Below are 13,750 nucleotides of genomic sequence, written 5' to 3'. Positions count from 1 at the left end.
TTAATATTTTTCAATTTCAGTGAATGCCTCCTCGATTTCTATGCTCCCCTGATATTTTTTTGAAAATTTCGAATTTTTCACATTTCAGTGAATACTTCCTCGATTTTCATGCTCCCCTGATATTTTTTTGAAAATTTAAAATTTTTCAATTTCAGTGAATGCCTCCTCGATTTCTCTGCTCCCCTGATATTTTTTTGAAAATTTCGAATTTTTCACATTTCAGTGAATACCAATTTCGTAACGCAAAAAATAACATTCACTTCGTCGACTGGTCCCCCTGAAGTGAACAAATTTATTTTATTTTCATATTTATTCTGTGTCTGAAAGTTTTATTATCATCTGAAGCGAATTTATGTGAAATAAATCATTGGCTTATGAAAAATATAGAATTTATAAAACAGTCACTCTCCTTCGCATACTTAAAAATCGTAATCACTTCCCTCCTGAAATTAATCTCCATTAACAGGAACCAAGCTCGGACCTTTAATCATATGAATGAGCATTTCTCTCGCAGCAATAGGATTATCTGCTGGTACCTGAAACAAAGATTGTATTTCCTCAAAGTAAAACCAGAAATGTTGAAAAGATTGTAAAATAACTTACGCTGTGACCAGCCCTGTTGATCCAATACATTTCGAAATTTTTCGATTTCTTTTGATATCCCTCAACGACATTGTTAACAATAAGAGGCTTCCTCGGAGAATTTTTCCACTCATCGTCATTCTCCTGAAGTTTTTCCACCCAACTAACAGTTCCCAGGGTTGCGACTATAAAATCCAACTGACCGCTGAATACAAATATCTTTAAGTCGGTATCATCAATTAATTTTTTCACTGTTCCAAACAAATTATTCATTAATGCATCATAATCACGTATCAAAATTTTAAATAATCAACGTACCAATATGAGTCACATTCCTCATAAAATCATTCTCCAAATGATTTAGAACATGATCACTTTGATTGCCCCACGTTACATTGACATGAAGTGCAGCTGATACTTGGGTTTGCATGAGTCTGTCCAGAGGTGTTGGTTCTTCTGAACTCCCGTCTACCCTGACTTTTTCAAGGATGTTATAAAAATCCATACTGCTGGTGAGATTACTGACGAGATTCGCAGTGTCCCAATATAAATTCATGGCTCTTTTCCACGAGCCTTCGTTTGTTGCCCTCTCGGTATCCCGTACCAATATTTCAATAGCCTCTTTACCTCGGGTATCAACTGCACCCTGTGGAAATTAATGATGGAGTCATCCTCTGTGATTATGAATTTCCAATAACAGATCTCGATCGTTGGATTTTTTGAATTGATATTATAATTACCACTGAGAATAGAAATGGAGCCCAAGATCGCATACTGTCTATTGGAGATATCCAAGAGTTTCCTAGCCCGACACCTTTGAGATTACTCTGGATATTTCCCGCCTTCTGTGCCTTGAGTAGAATAAATTTTTTGAATATTTAATTGAAGGATACGTGAAATTGAGAAGAAATGTACAGATTTGTCGAAAAAATTGATCTTTTCATTCAACAATCATAAAAAAAAATATAATCAAAAAGCCTAATGAATTAATCACACAATTCGATAAAATTTCTATTGAAATTTCCAATGGAAAATGTAATTGAATCGATTAATAAGTGGTTAAATACCTTGTACCACTCCAATGCAAATTCTGAGGCCATTTTACCCCCATATGACTGAGAAAAAATATAAATGTCCACATCCTTAAATCCTGGAAATTCAGTCAGAAAGCCCATCATGCATTCCACTAGATCCGTTGCAATCTCCAAATTATTTTTCGCGAATAGATTGATATCGTCAACATAACTGAATCCCGCTCCCACGGGATTGTCGACAAACAGAACATTACAGTCTCGCACCCAAGTCACGTTTCGAAGATTGCCTTCGACATCAATCGGTCCAATTTCTTCGAAATTACCAATGGCAGTGGACGAGCTGCCTGGACCTCCTTGCAACCAAATTATCAGAGGTTTGTCGTAGACGCTGGCGTTCCCATTGACATCCAGCTTATAAGATTCTGGAGTGACATAATAGAGCCACCAAAACATGTGAGCACCAGGTCGCACTGTCACATATCCCCATTCTTGTTCCCCTGGACCAAAACCTTTCTTCCCTGCACCTTGTTGGACACTGGTAGAACCAATCATTCATATCAAACGAGAATAACCAACTATTGACAAATTATCGTCTCTAAGAACTGCGTCGCTATATTTAGGAGGAATATCATGGAAAAGAAAATCTGAGTTTTATGAAGTAGGATAAGTATTGACAGTTGAACAATTGATACTTGTAACAAATCCGTGGAATAGGTCAAGGTCAGACAGGAAATCTATTTCTTAATAATTAATTAATAGTTCTACTAGTGTACTTCATACATCAGCAAACGGCTGAGGCTAAGAAAGAGCACGTACGAAGATAATTCCATGACAATCCAATACTGTTCAATCTCCTCAGTTAGACTTCGAAATTCATACTCAGAGTCATTATCTTCGTGACACACATTGGAGACTGCAGCATCGTTTTATTTTCCAATGTCTATCTCGTAACATTTGCATTATGCAATTGATAAAATTGAAGCAATCGGTGAAGGCAGCACGACGTAGGGTTTGGTAAACCTCCGGTGGTGAGTACTGTTTGGTGGGGAGGGCATCAATTTAGCTTAATCAAGCTCTAACCGTGGTTAACTCAAGGAGTTACTGTCGATATCTTGTCATTTTTTCCAGTTTTTTATGCTTTGTCAGGATTTGGATAAATTAAATATGTAAATGTTATGAAGGAAGAATTCATACCTATCCGGTTTTTTACAAAAAATTTAAACAGAATTTATTTCTCTATTTCTTACAGTGTATTTCTGTAACAACTATTTTGTAACTGTTATGATTAATCAAATAAGTAGGTTTTAACGATTCATTATCTCTCGATGAAAAACATTCAGGTAGATCTCACCGAAATTTTTCATATTTTCAGAGAAAAGAGGAAACCAAAAACGATAGTATAGTAAACAAAACTTATCGCCGCGTACAACTCCAAGAATGTGCTTGCTTTTCTAAGGTAAGGGAATGAAGAAAATACAATTATGTTTGACATGGCTGGTGTGGCCTTAAAAAAAAATGAAACAAAAAACGATAGTATAAAAAAAAAATTATCAACACGTACAATTCCCAGAATGTACGTACTCTCATAGGGTAATAGGAATAAAGAAAATAGAATAATTTGTTTGACTTGGCTTATGTGGCCTTGAAGTGATCATCCGTGCGTGTTGTGTAGATGTGTCCCTCGGAAACGAGGAAATCCAAAATGGTATCGACTTTAGCTGAAGAGAGCGACGGAACTTGTGCCTTCAGCGTTGACCTCTCGATTCCGATATCATCCTCGTCCACATCCTTGATGATCTTAAAAATTTGGGCTTGCTCTGGGTTCAAGCCATTGGCCATAGTCTCGTTGGCTACATCGGTAGCCGCGCTAGCAGCTTCGTTGGAGGAATTACGTGCTGATAGGAGAACTTCCAGGAGATGATTGAAGTATTCCCCATAACTACTCACTGGACGAATAGCGAGAATGAATAAATGTGGAATTTCCTCTCCAGTTTCACGAAAATGTGCATGCACAACTGCAGCTTGCCCGACTTTTACATTGATGGTTGTATCGTCTGATTCCAACCAACGGTAGGCTATGATTTTTGCTGTTTCATCCTCGATTTCAATAGCCAGTTTGGTTGTTGCCTCAACGATTTTTGTGACAACACCAACAATACGAAGAATTGAATTTTGAATTTTATCATAATTTGGCATAGATTGTGGTGGTTCCATCAGTAAGGGGCCAATCATAACTGGGATAATTGCTTTGTTTGCATCTTTCTTTGCATCATCTCTTTGCGTCGTTTGGGCACTTGTATTGTAACTCTCGTCCATAAAACCTCCTTCTCCACCATTTTTCATTCCGCTTCCCCACATTTTTTCACTTGCTTTTTGATTTAATTATTGTTTATTGTTTTTCCGTTTACTTCAACGAAACGACCGTTGGATAACCACGCTGGCCGGCTAATGACGTCTAAACTCATTCGCGCGGGACGCCGGGAACAGGCTTTCACAGCCTGAATATAGGTGATTATGGCGCCAACCTAACCAAATTATATTATTTCAAATTCAAAAATTATGGTATCCACGTTAAAAGTGCCTTTCTCGAAAAATAAAATAAAACACAGAAAAACCTTTTTTTCTCCGTTCTTTGCAGATTCTATTAAACGGGAGAATTAACTAGAATCGTTACTGCCGATGTCTGGAGGAATAAACCGGGTGGAGAATAAACATAATCGAACATGAAATTCTTAATAATTTTCTCTAGCCTTTTTCTTTGGAATGTGCTTTTAAATATTAAGTAACAATTGGATAAAATCAAATGTGGATTGAGTAGTGTTGATAATCAGTGACATTGATAAATTACCAGAAACACTTTGCAATTGCCTTTGGCAATAATATCTCGTTTTATTTTTTTTTAATCAAATTAATTTGGCTGTGACGCAGATAGAACGTTCAAGTCAAAACGAGCTATATTTTTAATAATCGGATTCTGAGGTTCATGCGCGGATTTTTTCACAACAATGGACTGTCTTCATGTTGTAATGAGATTTGTAACGGTAAAAGAATTCTAACGACAGTATCAATTGCATAATGATATCAAACTACTTGAAAATCATCATGCAGACAACTGGAGCACTTCAAAATAGAAAATTGGTTTAATTAGACTTTATATAGGGATGGATCCTCCTCCTGCTCTTCAGTCTTAATCGTATTCTCGGGGATGTCCTTTATTTGAATAAAAGTTTGATATCGAGAAATGTTCCAGAAAGTATTGCTTTTGAATTTCATCACAGCTATCACAACTGCGCAAATTGAATCTAATTATTCTAATAATAACCGAGCGAGTTCTTTGAAAAGTTTCAGCAGGAGTGGGCTAGGAGCGATGGGAAGTAATTGCAGAAGCTTGAATTTCTGTCGATTCATTGGAAAACTCAAATCCAATGGTAGTAGCTATGACCGTGCGATCGCTTCTTCGGAAATTCGTAAAAGCAGAGGTGAAGATACGAGAATTTTTCCGAGAAGTTATTATGGAGGTGCCCCTGCATTGTATCCGTAAGTGTAGAATGAAAGAGTAAAATTAAGGCTTCAAATTTTTTTTCTAAAATTATATACATATACAATAGACTTCCATCATAATTGTGTGCATATGGGCCTGTAGGAGGAGCGAATTTAAAAATCAAATCAAAAGCCAAATAATATGACGTTTGTCTTCATTTACCTCAGATTTTTCAAACTTGAAACGTGATAGAGTAATAAACAAACGAAATTGAATTATTGATTTTAAATTATGGTTTTTAATACGTTTCCTTGTATTTTCTAGAGCATTCGACTCAATCAGTATTCTAGCATCACTGGCCTTCCTCGCTTTTCTATTACAATCGTTTGCAGCACTTTTCGATAGATCGAGATCGATCATTCCTGCAGTGATAAGCAGCAGAGATTCCTCGAGTGAAAATGAACCCCCAGATCTCCCTGAATTGATTTTACGAGCACTAGATGAATACGTACGTATCAAATGTCGCCGACTGAATCTCAAGGATATTAATCTTTTTTGAGGATTTCTTGATAAATAGAAGAAATATTTGGTTTCAGTTTTTAAACAACGACATGGATGGCAACGACGAGGAGTCCTCCAAAAAAAAATCAATAAAAAACAGACGTTGAATGGAAATAACAAAATTATTTAGTCAATAAATTTAATTCCCCACAGCGTCCTTCTTCAAGTGTAGTAAATTCTTAACAGCCTCTCTATATTTATTAACAGAAAATTGATCCTCTCCGGTGTTAATTAAATCAGCCACCGCAACTTTGTACTCAGTAACGTGAGGGATTGTGTCGTAGTTGAGGTCCTCTGGGGGTTTGTTTGGCCATGAGTAAATAGTCACCAGGGTTTCGCGACTCTTATTCGTGTCCCAGTCGTAATACTCCATATCGACGAGTTGTTTTTCAGCCTCCCACGGCTCCACACGCTGTAAATAATAAGTTAAAAGTAAATTAAAATGTTTTCCTTATAAGTTGATATACGTGCTTTTTTTGAAAATTTAGTTAATGGTGAAATATTGGCGGCGTATCAATATAATGCAATGCTATATTTGGAGCAGCTACATAAAATATAAAACCTACCCAGGCTTCATGATAAACGGCGGTGAGAAGATAATCAGCATATTCAAGATTTTGTTTTCTCGTGGGACACCTGTCAGTAACGATTGAAATAATATTACTCTTAGGATCGTACCGAGGCCCTAGAAGCCTCAATAATTTATCCTTGGCATGCTCATTCAGCTCCAGAGCCGACAGTTTCACTCTCAAACTGACAATCCTAGCGAGAGGATCTCTGATGGTTGGAGAGGAGTAGCAATAATCCGACGTGATAACTTCAAGTGGAAAATGTTTTTCGCACTTGTCGTCGTCCTCGAGTCCCACTGGCCACTCTGTGCAAAATTGCTTGAGTGCTTCGCACTGTCTTTTGATGGCTGGAGGTGTCAGATGGAGGAAATTAGGGATTTTCATGAGCTCAGTGTTTGCGAATTTGTCTGGAGGAGCTTCGTTTTTCTTGGGATAGCCCATTCGAACGGGAAGTGGCACTGAAGCTGGGTGAAAATTCCTTGGACCTGGCCACACTGAGGGCCAGTCCTGGTCCGTTGCCATCTCGTTGGTACGAGGCGGTGGAATTTTCGGTCGCTCGATTTTTTTTCTGGTATCATCAAGTTTCTTTGGGATGAATCTCAGGACACGAAATTCGCCTGATTGGATAATTAAATTTAAAATTTACCCAAAAATTGTGATTTAAAAATTCATTTCATGAAATTTATATATTTTCGATTTTAACACGTGCTCAGTCATTTCCTATTGTGCAATATTATCAAGAACAGGCGTTTAGAAAAAAATATTGAATATTCTCGTGGAGTAATCGGTTATTTAATTTCTCATGAAATCACGAATAGATGTTGGAAATTTTAATTTGGGGTTATATTTACCAATCATCCCATCTTCTTGAATGGGCATTGGAGTAGATGGCAATGAATACGCCACACTCTGTAATTTCGATGGCACCGTAAATCCATTTCTCTTACTCAATCTAATTATCACTGACATTTTGCTAATTAAAAAAACACTGTTCTTTAGAGAAGAGTGTTTTTCTCTCCTACATGTTCACAATCCCCAGCGCACACAGTCCGCGCAGCGTTCCAATTCCCATTTCCCAATTCAAATCACATAAGAGCTCATTACTCATATTTTTCCTTATCTTTCACCGGAAATTCCTTTTCCGCCTCGCACAATGGAGAAAGGGGTGAAGCAAAATTCTCAGTAGTGAAAATTCATCAATAGCAGACACAAGTTGAACATGAATAATCCCCAAGTGTCTCCTCAACAAATTGAGAAAGCGACGGTGGAGATGCCAGGCAAGATAATTGTCCAATATCCACAAGTTATGGAGACAATTTATTTATCAGAAGACGGAGAAGATGTCTCGGTGTACCCTAAAATCGTCGGGGCGATTCCCAAGAGAGTCCCAGAACCAGAAGATGATTATGCATTGATAGATAACGAGGAGGACAGTGAAAATGATTACGAAGAAGGTAGGCCAACCCCACCAACACCTGGACACATAAGAAAGAGCCTAGTAGACGAACTTTTCCTTTTAAAAAAATCAAAATTAAATATATAAACTAAAAAATGAAAACTTAATAAAAAAAAACAGTTTCAAGGTATTAAAAATGACAATGGTTTTAGAAATCTCAGAGTAACACTTCCAATTTTCGCATGATTTCGGATAATTTTCAATGGAAACATAAACCGTCCATTTAATGGGTGGTGTTCATTCACTGGGGAGGTCGCCCTTACGAGAATTCAAGTATCATCTGTTCCTCATTTTACCGCCTCTGAATCATGAGAGTATACAGTTGTGTGCAGGTACTATACACCCACCCATGAGCTCAGTCAGAAGTTTTATTCTGAACCGGTGACGTATATATTTTCGTATGCCGTCATCATTCTGTTTTTATTCCTGCAGTAGCTATGGCGTCTCCCAGACCGAAATCACCTCGTACTCCACTATCTGTTAAAAAAGAGGACAAAGAGGAGAGTTTCTGGGACAAGATTGGAACTCTAGGACGCAAAAAGAGGATAAAGGAAGGTATACCCCGAGATTTTTGAGATAATTAAATTTTTTAAAAGGTTATTAATGACGGAGGAATTTCCTTATAAGGTCAGGTGCTCCATAATGATTGCCCAACAGTTTTGTAATGAAACCATGAGAGAATTCAGTGATAAAGCGAGGATTTCTGTTCCACAGTGCAAGAGGTTCAAGAGGAGGGAAAATATGCCATCGATTCACCTGGATTAGCTGCCAATCCGGACAGTCTTCCGGAGGATTACGCCCTCGATGAGAATGAGGAACGATCGATGATCGAGCCGAGGTCCCTCGAAGATCCTAAAGTGCAGGAGCTTATTTTCGTGCTCATTGAGTGGATAAACGATGAACTTGCTAATCACAGGATCATCGTTAAGGATATTGTGGAGGACTTGTATGATGGACAAGTGCTCCAGAAACTTATAGGTATTCGAGCTAAACTCTATCATAAACATTGACGTACGATAGTTACTACTTGTATGAAAAGAGTGCGATGCAAATTTAAAATCTCTCTCCATCATTTTTTTATTGGAAAATGCTTTTGGGAGAGAATATTTAATGGGACACACCATTTTCCTTCGACTTTTAAAAAATAATTGTGGAATTAAAATGAATGATTTCTCAATATTACTTATTCATTTTTTAAAGACTAAATTTTTTCGACTAATAAAATTGAGCTTTTCCCATATTTGCCAGAAAAATTGACAGGAGACAAATTAGACGTGCCCGAGGTGACCCAATCAGAAGAAGGACAAAAGCAGAAACTGGAGGTCGTTCTCTCCGCAGCAAATCGCATCCTGGGGCGCTATCCCCCCTACAAATGGAGCGTAGAATCCATACATTCCAAAGATATTGTACCAATTCTCCACCTCCTGGTGGGCCTTGCTCGTCAGTACCGTGCACCAGTGCGTCTCCCAGAACGTGTGGCAGTGCAGGTAGTTGTCGTACGGAAAAAAGACGGCCAACTTATTCACCGCACCGTGCGAGAGGAAATAACATCAACATACGACGATCTTGGAATGCGCTGTGAACGGGACGCATTCGACACGCTATTTGACTCAGAGCACGACAAATTGGCTATTGTAAAGAAATCACTTGTGACATTTGTGAATAAACATCTGAGTAAAGTCCACCTGGAAGTAACGGACCTAGACACACAGTTCCATGACGGTGTCTTTCTTACTTTACTCCTTGGTTTGCTCGAGGGTTTCTTCGTGCCACTCGGTAGCTTCCATCTGACCCCAAAGACTCTTGATCAGAAAGTCCACAATGTGTCATTTGCTTTCGATCTAATGCAGGACGTAGGCCTGCCAAAACCAAAGGCAAGACCCGAGGACATCGTCAATCTAGACCTGAAATCAACTCTCCGAGTTCTTTACAATCTTTTCACCAAATATAAAGAAGTCAATTGAAATGTTTAATTTGTCGAAATATGTGCCTTCGAATTCGTGAAAATGTTTTCTTAACCAGTAGAGACTGCCAACTTTACACAAATCTATTTAATATTTTTTTAATATCGATTTATTAATTGTATTTAGGAGACTAATGAATTTGTCATGACGTACGGATTGTACAGATGTATTTTAACAGAAGAGAATAAATGTATTTAATTATTACACGCATTAATTACATTATCAATTTATTCTCCCGAGTTGATCTATTATTCACAATAATAATAGACATAATGGGAGACAATGGAGAAGTTTCTTCATGATGGAGTTAGAATAAATGTTTTCGAGGATTAAATAAAACCGGAAATCGATTCTAATATCTTCGAGTGATTTCTATAAAAAATGAAATAAACTTTATTCTTTTGCTTTTCCACGAGACAGAACCGTTTTATTTATGGATGGAAACGCAAACGGAGATGTTTCCGGGACACGCGACGTCGCTGAGTTGGACGCCTTATCTGGATATTCTTGCAGTCTCCGTTCAACCCTCGAGCCGTCTCCAACGTGTTCAAGTCGCCAGCACCTTCCCCTCGGACGAATTCCTGTTTGATTATATCGCTTGACTTTGTTGAAGAATGGAAACGACGGAGGTGGAAACTAAGTCCGAGGCGATGAGGGTCTCCTGGCGGACTAATCTCTTCGGGGTTTACGCCAAAGTGTTCAAAGTCATGCTGTCGAGGTGGAAAGAAAAAGCGGAGTCTACCGAGGAGGAAGACCGTGAAAAAGAGCTGGAGGCCCTAGTTTTACCCAGTAACGAGGAATGGAGGTATCAGGTGTACTATCGTCTAGTCGATCTCCAACGAGAAATCGATTCTGGACTGGAAATCACGTGAGGAAGATCAAATTTCACTGAAAACCATGATTTACACATCAACAACAATATCTACTTCATGGACAAATAACGCAATTCAAAGCAATGTATTTCCACATTTGATTTTTATACGCGGTGGAAGATTTTTCATATAAAATTTCGTACATTTTTTCATTAGTTCCTTTCATTGTTCATTTTGTTTTTTAAAACAACAGATAGAAAAGAGCTGTTGAGGTGCCGGTATTGAATTTTATTTTCGCGGTTCTAGGAGAATTTTCGTGAAAATTTATTTCCCCGTAGATTGAGGATGGGGGAGGAAGGAGAGACCCTTGAAGAACCGAGAACCGTGATGTTCAAGCAGATGTCCCTGTCGAAGACTTTTGAGTGGGAACCCACTGGTTCAAGCATGTCCTTTTGGGTGGATGTCAAGAGACGAAGTGTAGATCAATTTGATTCCTCCGTGGACACGGGATCGATGACAGATGAAGTAATCGAACCTTTGTGGAGAGTCAATGACATTCTATTGGCTGCCAAAGTCCTTCAGAAAAGGTTCTTATCGCAAGTGATTGCGTTTACAGATGAGGCAGAAATGAGACGAGTATTCGGACTGACTTACGATGTTCTCAGATGTAAGTCCACAGAACAATATTGCCCGTCTTCAGGAACTACTCACTCTTTTTGATCGATTTTTTTAAGTTTCAATAACTCCTGATCGATACCTATGAAACGGACGCAGAATTTATTTTGGACGATTCATTTGGATGTTTTTAGATAAACAAGTACTGAACCAAACTCTAGAAGACTCGGATTTCTGGAAAAAGTACCGCACCTTCAGGAGTCGAGACAGAATCGTCTGGTTGTTGCTGTATGACATGCAGGGGAGGAAGTTCTCACGGAGTCCCCAGGTGGCAATTCAAGAAGCTCGAGACAATGCATTCAAGGAAGCTGGCATCCAAGACATAGAGGATGCCCTCGTCGAGAGAAAAACGCGCTTGGCTGCGAGTGTTTCGCGATTGCGAATCGGAGGATCTGCCCTCACCTTAGAGCACCTGCTGCCCATCCACTTGAGGAACTCCACCGGAGTTTCCTGGACGGATGAGAATGCAATAGCTTCGGGATGGGTCAACACACTGAAGATTCCCAATAAAACCGATTTCATCAGCGAGATGTCGAAGCTAAATCTGAGATTGGCCATCAGCAACGAAGATCTGGGGGATGACAGTTATATATTCGACCCGGTATGCCCCAAGGTCGTGAATTTTCGAGAGAGAACTCGGGAGAGAATCGCCATGTCGACGTTAGTAGAGAGAAAGAGTTTTATTTTTTTGGAGAGAACTCTCTGTCTGGGAGCCGCTGCGCTGGTGCGTGCTGTCAACAAGGGAAAATTGTGCGGCCCAATAATCCTCACACATCCCATTGCTCCAAGACACACGGGCTACCTCGCAGGACTTTTTGCGGATATCGAAGATGCTGGCAGGCTACTAGCTTTTGGAGCAAGTCTTCAGCGAGCCGAGTACGAGAATTATCTGCAGGAGTTGGGCTTCACGGAGCGCGAGGTTCGTTGAAAAATAAATTTAGAAGAAAAACTCTTTTGAGAAACTTTAAAAACGAGAAGAATTGAAAAATTAATTGAATTCTGATGAATATCGATAAAAAAAATAATTTAAAGTGTTTTTTTTTTCATTCATATGGTTATCTATCATCATATATATTTTAAAATATGATGAATGGAATTGCTGCAGGTTCGAATATTTGCTGAGAAATACTCGGAGGCTCCCGGTTTCTCTGAGATGGAACGAGCTACGATAGTCCTGGCCACTCCTCCATGCAGCTACACAGGAATCAGAGACATAGTGGACCTGTCAGTAGCACGTGGAGGTGACACTGATCTCCTAGAATCCCTGACGACCATTGACGACAAGTCTCAATTGGAGAGACCGAAGCGACTCCTCGCAGAGCAGCTCTCCAGTCTGAAATACGCTCTGATGAGACCGAATGTTCAACTCCTGATTTACCAAGTGCACAGCGTTCTACCCTCAGAAACGACGGAGATGGTGGAGCAAGTGGTCGATTACGCCAATGGAATAGCAACAGACAAGTACGCAAAAGAGCATACAAAGCGAAGAACACCGAAGGACACTAGTCCGAAAAGTGCTGGGAGATCTTCGAGAATTGGAAAGCAATCGTCGATGCATCAGGACTCAAAAAGTCGCTCTCACGAGGAAGAGGAAGACGAGGAAATAGCTGTTGTCACGGATATTCATGTTCCCGATAGTGATCTGTTTGAGATCGGTCGTATGGCTGATCTGAATGTCGACGAATCGAGTGTAACAATCCCTGAGGATGAGAATGGCTGTTACCTGGGGCTGGTGAGACGCAAGGAGATGATGCAGTTCAATTCCCTTTTCATGATCAAGGTCGCTGAGTCTCGGGGCCTCTTCGGAGATCCCAATACGAAGCCCAAGAGTCCAGAGCATCCGGAGCCCCCAAAGGACGAGCCCAAGAGCCCAGGTGGTGGAAGGAAGAAGAAGAGGAAGGGAAAGAAGAGTATCAGTTGGGGGAGGATAACAGCTCCAACTCACGCGTTCATATTGAGGTCCGATAACCGAGGCACCAGGAGAACGTCTGTTGATGACGCCTCCAGTGGATTCTCCTGGGGAAGGGACAGGCTGTCCTGTCCTAAGTATAGTCAACGAATTGCGAGGAACGAGTGCTCTCTCAGTGCTCAAGTACGAGAGACAAGGCGAACCGACGCCAGGAGATGGTGGGAACAGTCCGCTGCTTTTCTTCTTCACGCTGCCAGATGCAAATCCTGTAAATTTCGGATTTTTCACACCGATCCGTGGACTCGCCGGGTTTTATATCCCCCGAGAGTGCAGCGGATCGTTTTCACTGGGGAAATCTGAAGATTCCAGGATGACGGGGATTCGTAAACAGTTTTGTAGAACTTTTTTGTACCATGGGGGATCGATATAATCCGCAATGAATTTCTAGAATCTTAGCGTCGAAATCGAATCGCGTGACGAGTTTAAACGACTTGGGGAGGAAATGCTATCACTGCGGAGACAAGTTAAACGATTTTTCTCGCTTTGGCATTTTGGGCTTGTGGTGGGCAACACTTTCAAGAATGTTCTTGATGGCGGAATTTTTTAGGGGTTTCAACTGGTCCGCCCCTTCGGATTCAGGTGAGAAATTGATTCTTACGGATGGATATAATAAGGAAAATAAACAGGAATTGAAGGAACCAAGAGAA

The 13,750-nt window shown here is 39.9% G+C and overlaps 6 protein-coding genes across 10 annotated transcripts; 3 read left to right on the top strand and 3 right to left on the bottom strand.

The window, feature by feature from the left end:
- Positions 1 to 323: 323 nt before the first annotated feature.
- Positions 324 to 2,726, bottom strand: LOC105264333 (retinoid-inducible serine carboxypeptidase). Of its 3 annotated transcripts, none has more exons than XM_011301142.1 (6): positions 2,397 to 2,726; positions 1,650 to 2,151; positions 1,323 to 1,433; positions 901 to 1,228; positions 604 to 833; positions 324 to 536 (listed from the first exon to the last, which is right to left on the bottom strand). In XM_011301142.1, exons 1-6 carry the CDS (start codon positions 2,444 to 2,446, stop codon positions 450 to 452), a joined length of 1,308 nt encoding a protein of 435 aa, XP_011299444.1. In that variant the 5' UTR covers positions 2,447 to 2,726; the 3' UTR covers positions 324 to 449. The 3 variants fall into 3 exon arrangements, with proteins under 3 accessions (XP_011299444.1, XP_011299446.1, XP_011299445.1); XM_011301144.1 differs by having other exon boundaries at positions 604 to 767; XM_011301143.1 differs by having other exon boundaries at positions 2,433 to 2,726.
- A 92-nt stretch (positions 2,727 to 2,818) lies between these two features.
- LOC105264329 (replication protein A 32 kDa subunit-like) lies at positions 2,819 to 4,074 on the bottom strand. The gene has a single exon (XM_011301138.1). It carries the CDS (start codon positions 3,972 to 3,974, stop codon positions 3,249 to 3,251), a length of 726 nt encoding a protein of 241 aa, XP_011299440.1. The 5' UTR covers positions 3,975 to 4,074; the 3' UTR covers positions 2,819 to 3,248.
- On the top strand, positions 4,052 to 5,786 carry LOC105264330 (uncharacterized). Of its 2 annotated transcripts, none has more exons than XM_011301139.1 (4): positions 4,052 to 4,124; positions 4,959 to 5,153; positions 5,422 to 5,605; positions 5,694 to 5,786. In XM_011301139.1, exons 2-4 carry the CDS (start codon positions 4,984 to 4,986, stop codon positions 5,763 to 5,765), a joined length of 426 nt encoding a protein of 141 aa, XP_011299441.1. In that variant the 5' UTR covers positions 4,052 to 4,124; positions 4,959 to 4,983; the 3' UTR covers positions 5,766 to 5,786. The 2 variants fall into 2 exon arrangements, with proteins under 2 accessions (XP_011299441.1, XP_011299442.1); XM_011301140.1 differs by lacking the exon at positions 4,052 to 4,124 and adding an exon at positions 4,845 to 4,869.
- Positions 5,762 to 7,290, bottom strand: mRpS35 (mitochondrial ribosomal protein S35). Its single transcript, XM_011301141.1, has 3 exons — positions 7,079 to 7,290; positions 6,225 to 6,844; positions 5,762 to 6,070 (listed from the first exon to the last, which is right to left on the bottom strand). Exons 1-3 carry the CDS (start codon positions 7,194 to 7,196, stop codon positions 5,798 to 5,800), a joined length of 1,011 nt encoding a protein of 336 aa, XP_011299443.1. The 5' UTR covers positions 7,197 to 7,290; the 3' UTR covers positions 5,762 to 5,797.
- A 113-nt stretch (positions 7,291 to 7,403) lies between these two features.
- Positions 7,404 to 9,857, top strand: parvin (beta-parvin). Of its 2 annotated transcripts, XM_011301137.1 has the most exons (5): positions 7,601 to 7,681; positions 7,836 to 8,015; positions 8,116 to 8,238; positions 8,398 to 8,661; positions 8,932 to 9,857. In XM_011301137.1, exons 2-5 carry the CDS (start codon positions 7,910 to 7,912, stop codon positions 9,645 to 9,647), a joined length of 1,209 nt encoding a protein of 402 aa, XP_011299439.1. In that variant the 5' UTR covers positions 7,601 to 7,681; positions 7,836 to 7,909; the 3' UTR covers positions 9,648 to 9,857. The 2 variants fall into 2 exon arrangements, with proteins under 2 accessions (XP_011299438.1, XP_011299439.1); XM_011301136.1 differs by lacking the exon at positions 7,836 to 8,015 and having other exon boundaries at positions 7,404 to 7,681.
- Positions 9,858 to 10,354: 497 nt separating this feature from the next.
- Positions 10,355 to 13,403, top strand: LOC105264391 (uncharacterized). The gene is made up of 4 exons (XM_011301227.1): positions 10,355 to 10,515; positions 10,798 to 11,126; positions 11,269 to 12,053; positions 12,240 to 13,403. The coding sequence occupies exons 1-4, from the start codon at positions 10,355 to 10,357 to the stop codon at positions 13,401 to 13,403; spliced, it is 2,439 nt and encodes an 812-aa protein (XP_011299529.1).
- The last annotated feature ends 347 nt before the right edge of the window (positions 13,404 to 13,750 follow it).

The sequence above is a fragment of the Fopius arisanus genome, unplaced genomic scaffold, assembly GCF_000806365.1.
Source record: "Fopius arisanus strain USDA-PBARC FA_bdor unplaced genomic scaffold, ASM80636v1 scaffold00020, whole genome shotgun sequence".
NCBI classification, from domain to species: Eukaryota; Metazoa; Arthropoda; class Insecta; order Hymenoptera; family Braconidae; genus Fopius; species Fopius arisanus.
The sequence above is the reverse complement of the archived record's forward strand: the minus strand, read 5'-3'. Positions and strand labels throughout refer to the sequence as shown.

What these genes read in the sequence shown, in the direction of transcription:
- LOC105264333 (XM_011301142.1), bottom strand. Translation starts at nt 2,446, where the DNA reads ATGGAATTATCTTCGTACGTGCTCTTTCTTAGCCTCAGCCGTTTGCTG. An exon ending in TTGCATTGGAGTGGTACAAG is followed by an intron (nt 1,434 to 1,649) that starts GTATTTAACCAC and finishes ATTCTACTCAAG; the next exon opens with GCACAGAAGGCGGGAAATAT. An exon ending in GAGGAATGTGACTCATATTG is followed by an intron (nt 834 to 900) that starts GTACGTTGATTA and finishes TGTTTGGAACAG; the next exon opens with TGAAAAAATTAATTGATGAT.
- LOC105264329 (XM_011301138.1), bottom strand. Translation starts at nt 3,974, where the DNA reads ATGTGGGGAAGCGGAATGAAAAATGGTGGAGAAGGAGGTTTTATGGAC.
- LOC105264330 (XM_011301139.1), top strand. Translation starts at nt 4,984, where the DNA reads ATGGGAAGTAATTGCAGAAGCTTGAATTTCTGTCGATTCATTGGAAAA. An exon ending in GGTGCCCCTGCATTGTATCC is followed by an intron (nt 5,154 to 5,421) that starts GTAAGTGTAGAA and finishes TGTATTTTCTAG; the next exon opens with AGCATTCGACTCAATCAGTA. An exon ending in TACGAGCACTAGATGAATAC is followed by an intron (nt 5,606 to 5,693) that starts GTACGTATCAAA and finishes ATTTGGTTTCAG; the next exon opens with TTTTTAAACAACGACATGGA.
- mRpS35 (XM_011301141.1), bottom strand. Translation starts at nt 7,196, where the DNA reads ATGTCAGTGATAATTAGATTGAGTAAGAGAAATGGATTTACGGTGCCA. An exon ending in TCAAGAAGATGGGATGATTG is followed by an intron (nt 6,845 to 7,078) that starts GTAAATATAACC and finishes TTATCCAATCAG; the next exon opens with GCGAATTTCGTGTCCTGAGA. An exon ending in CCGTTTATCATGAAGCCTGG is followed by an intron (nt 6,071 to 6,224) that starts GTAGGTTTTATA and finishes TATTATTTACAG; the next exon opens with CGTGTGGAGCCGTGGGAGGC.
- parvin (XM_011301136.1), top strand. Translation starts at nt 7,447, where the DNA reads ATGAATAATCCCCAAGTGTCTCCTCAACAAATTGAGAAAGCGACGGTG. An exon ending in CAAAAAGAGGATAAAGGAAG is followed by an intron (nt 8,239 to 8,397) that starts GTATACCCCGAG and finishes TCTGTTCCACAG; the next exon opens with TGCAAGAGGTTCAAGAGGAG. An exon ending in AGTGCTCCAGAAACTTATAG is followed by an intron (nt 8,662 to 8,931) that starts GTATTCGAGCTA and finishes CATATTTGCCAG; the next exon opens with AAAAATTGACAGGAGACAAA.
- LOC105264391 (XM_011301227.1), top strand. Translation starts at nt 10,355, where the DNA reads ATGCTGTCGAGGTGGAAAGAAAAAGCGGAGTCTACCGAGGAGGAAGAC. An exon ending in GACTTACGATGTTCTCAGAT is followed by an intron (nt 11,127 to 11,268) that starts GTAAGTCCACAG and finishes GGATGTTTTTAG; the next exon opens with ATAAACAAGTACTGAACCAA. An exon ending in TGGGCTTCACGGAGCGCGAG is followed by an intron (nt 12,054 to 12,239) that starts GTTCGTTGAAAA and finishes GAATTGCTGCAG; the next exon opens with GTTCGAATATTTGCTGAGAA.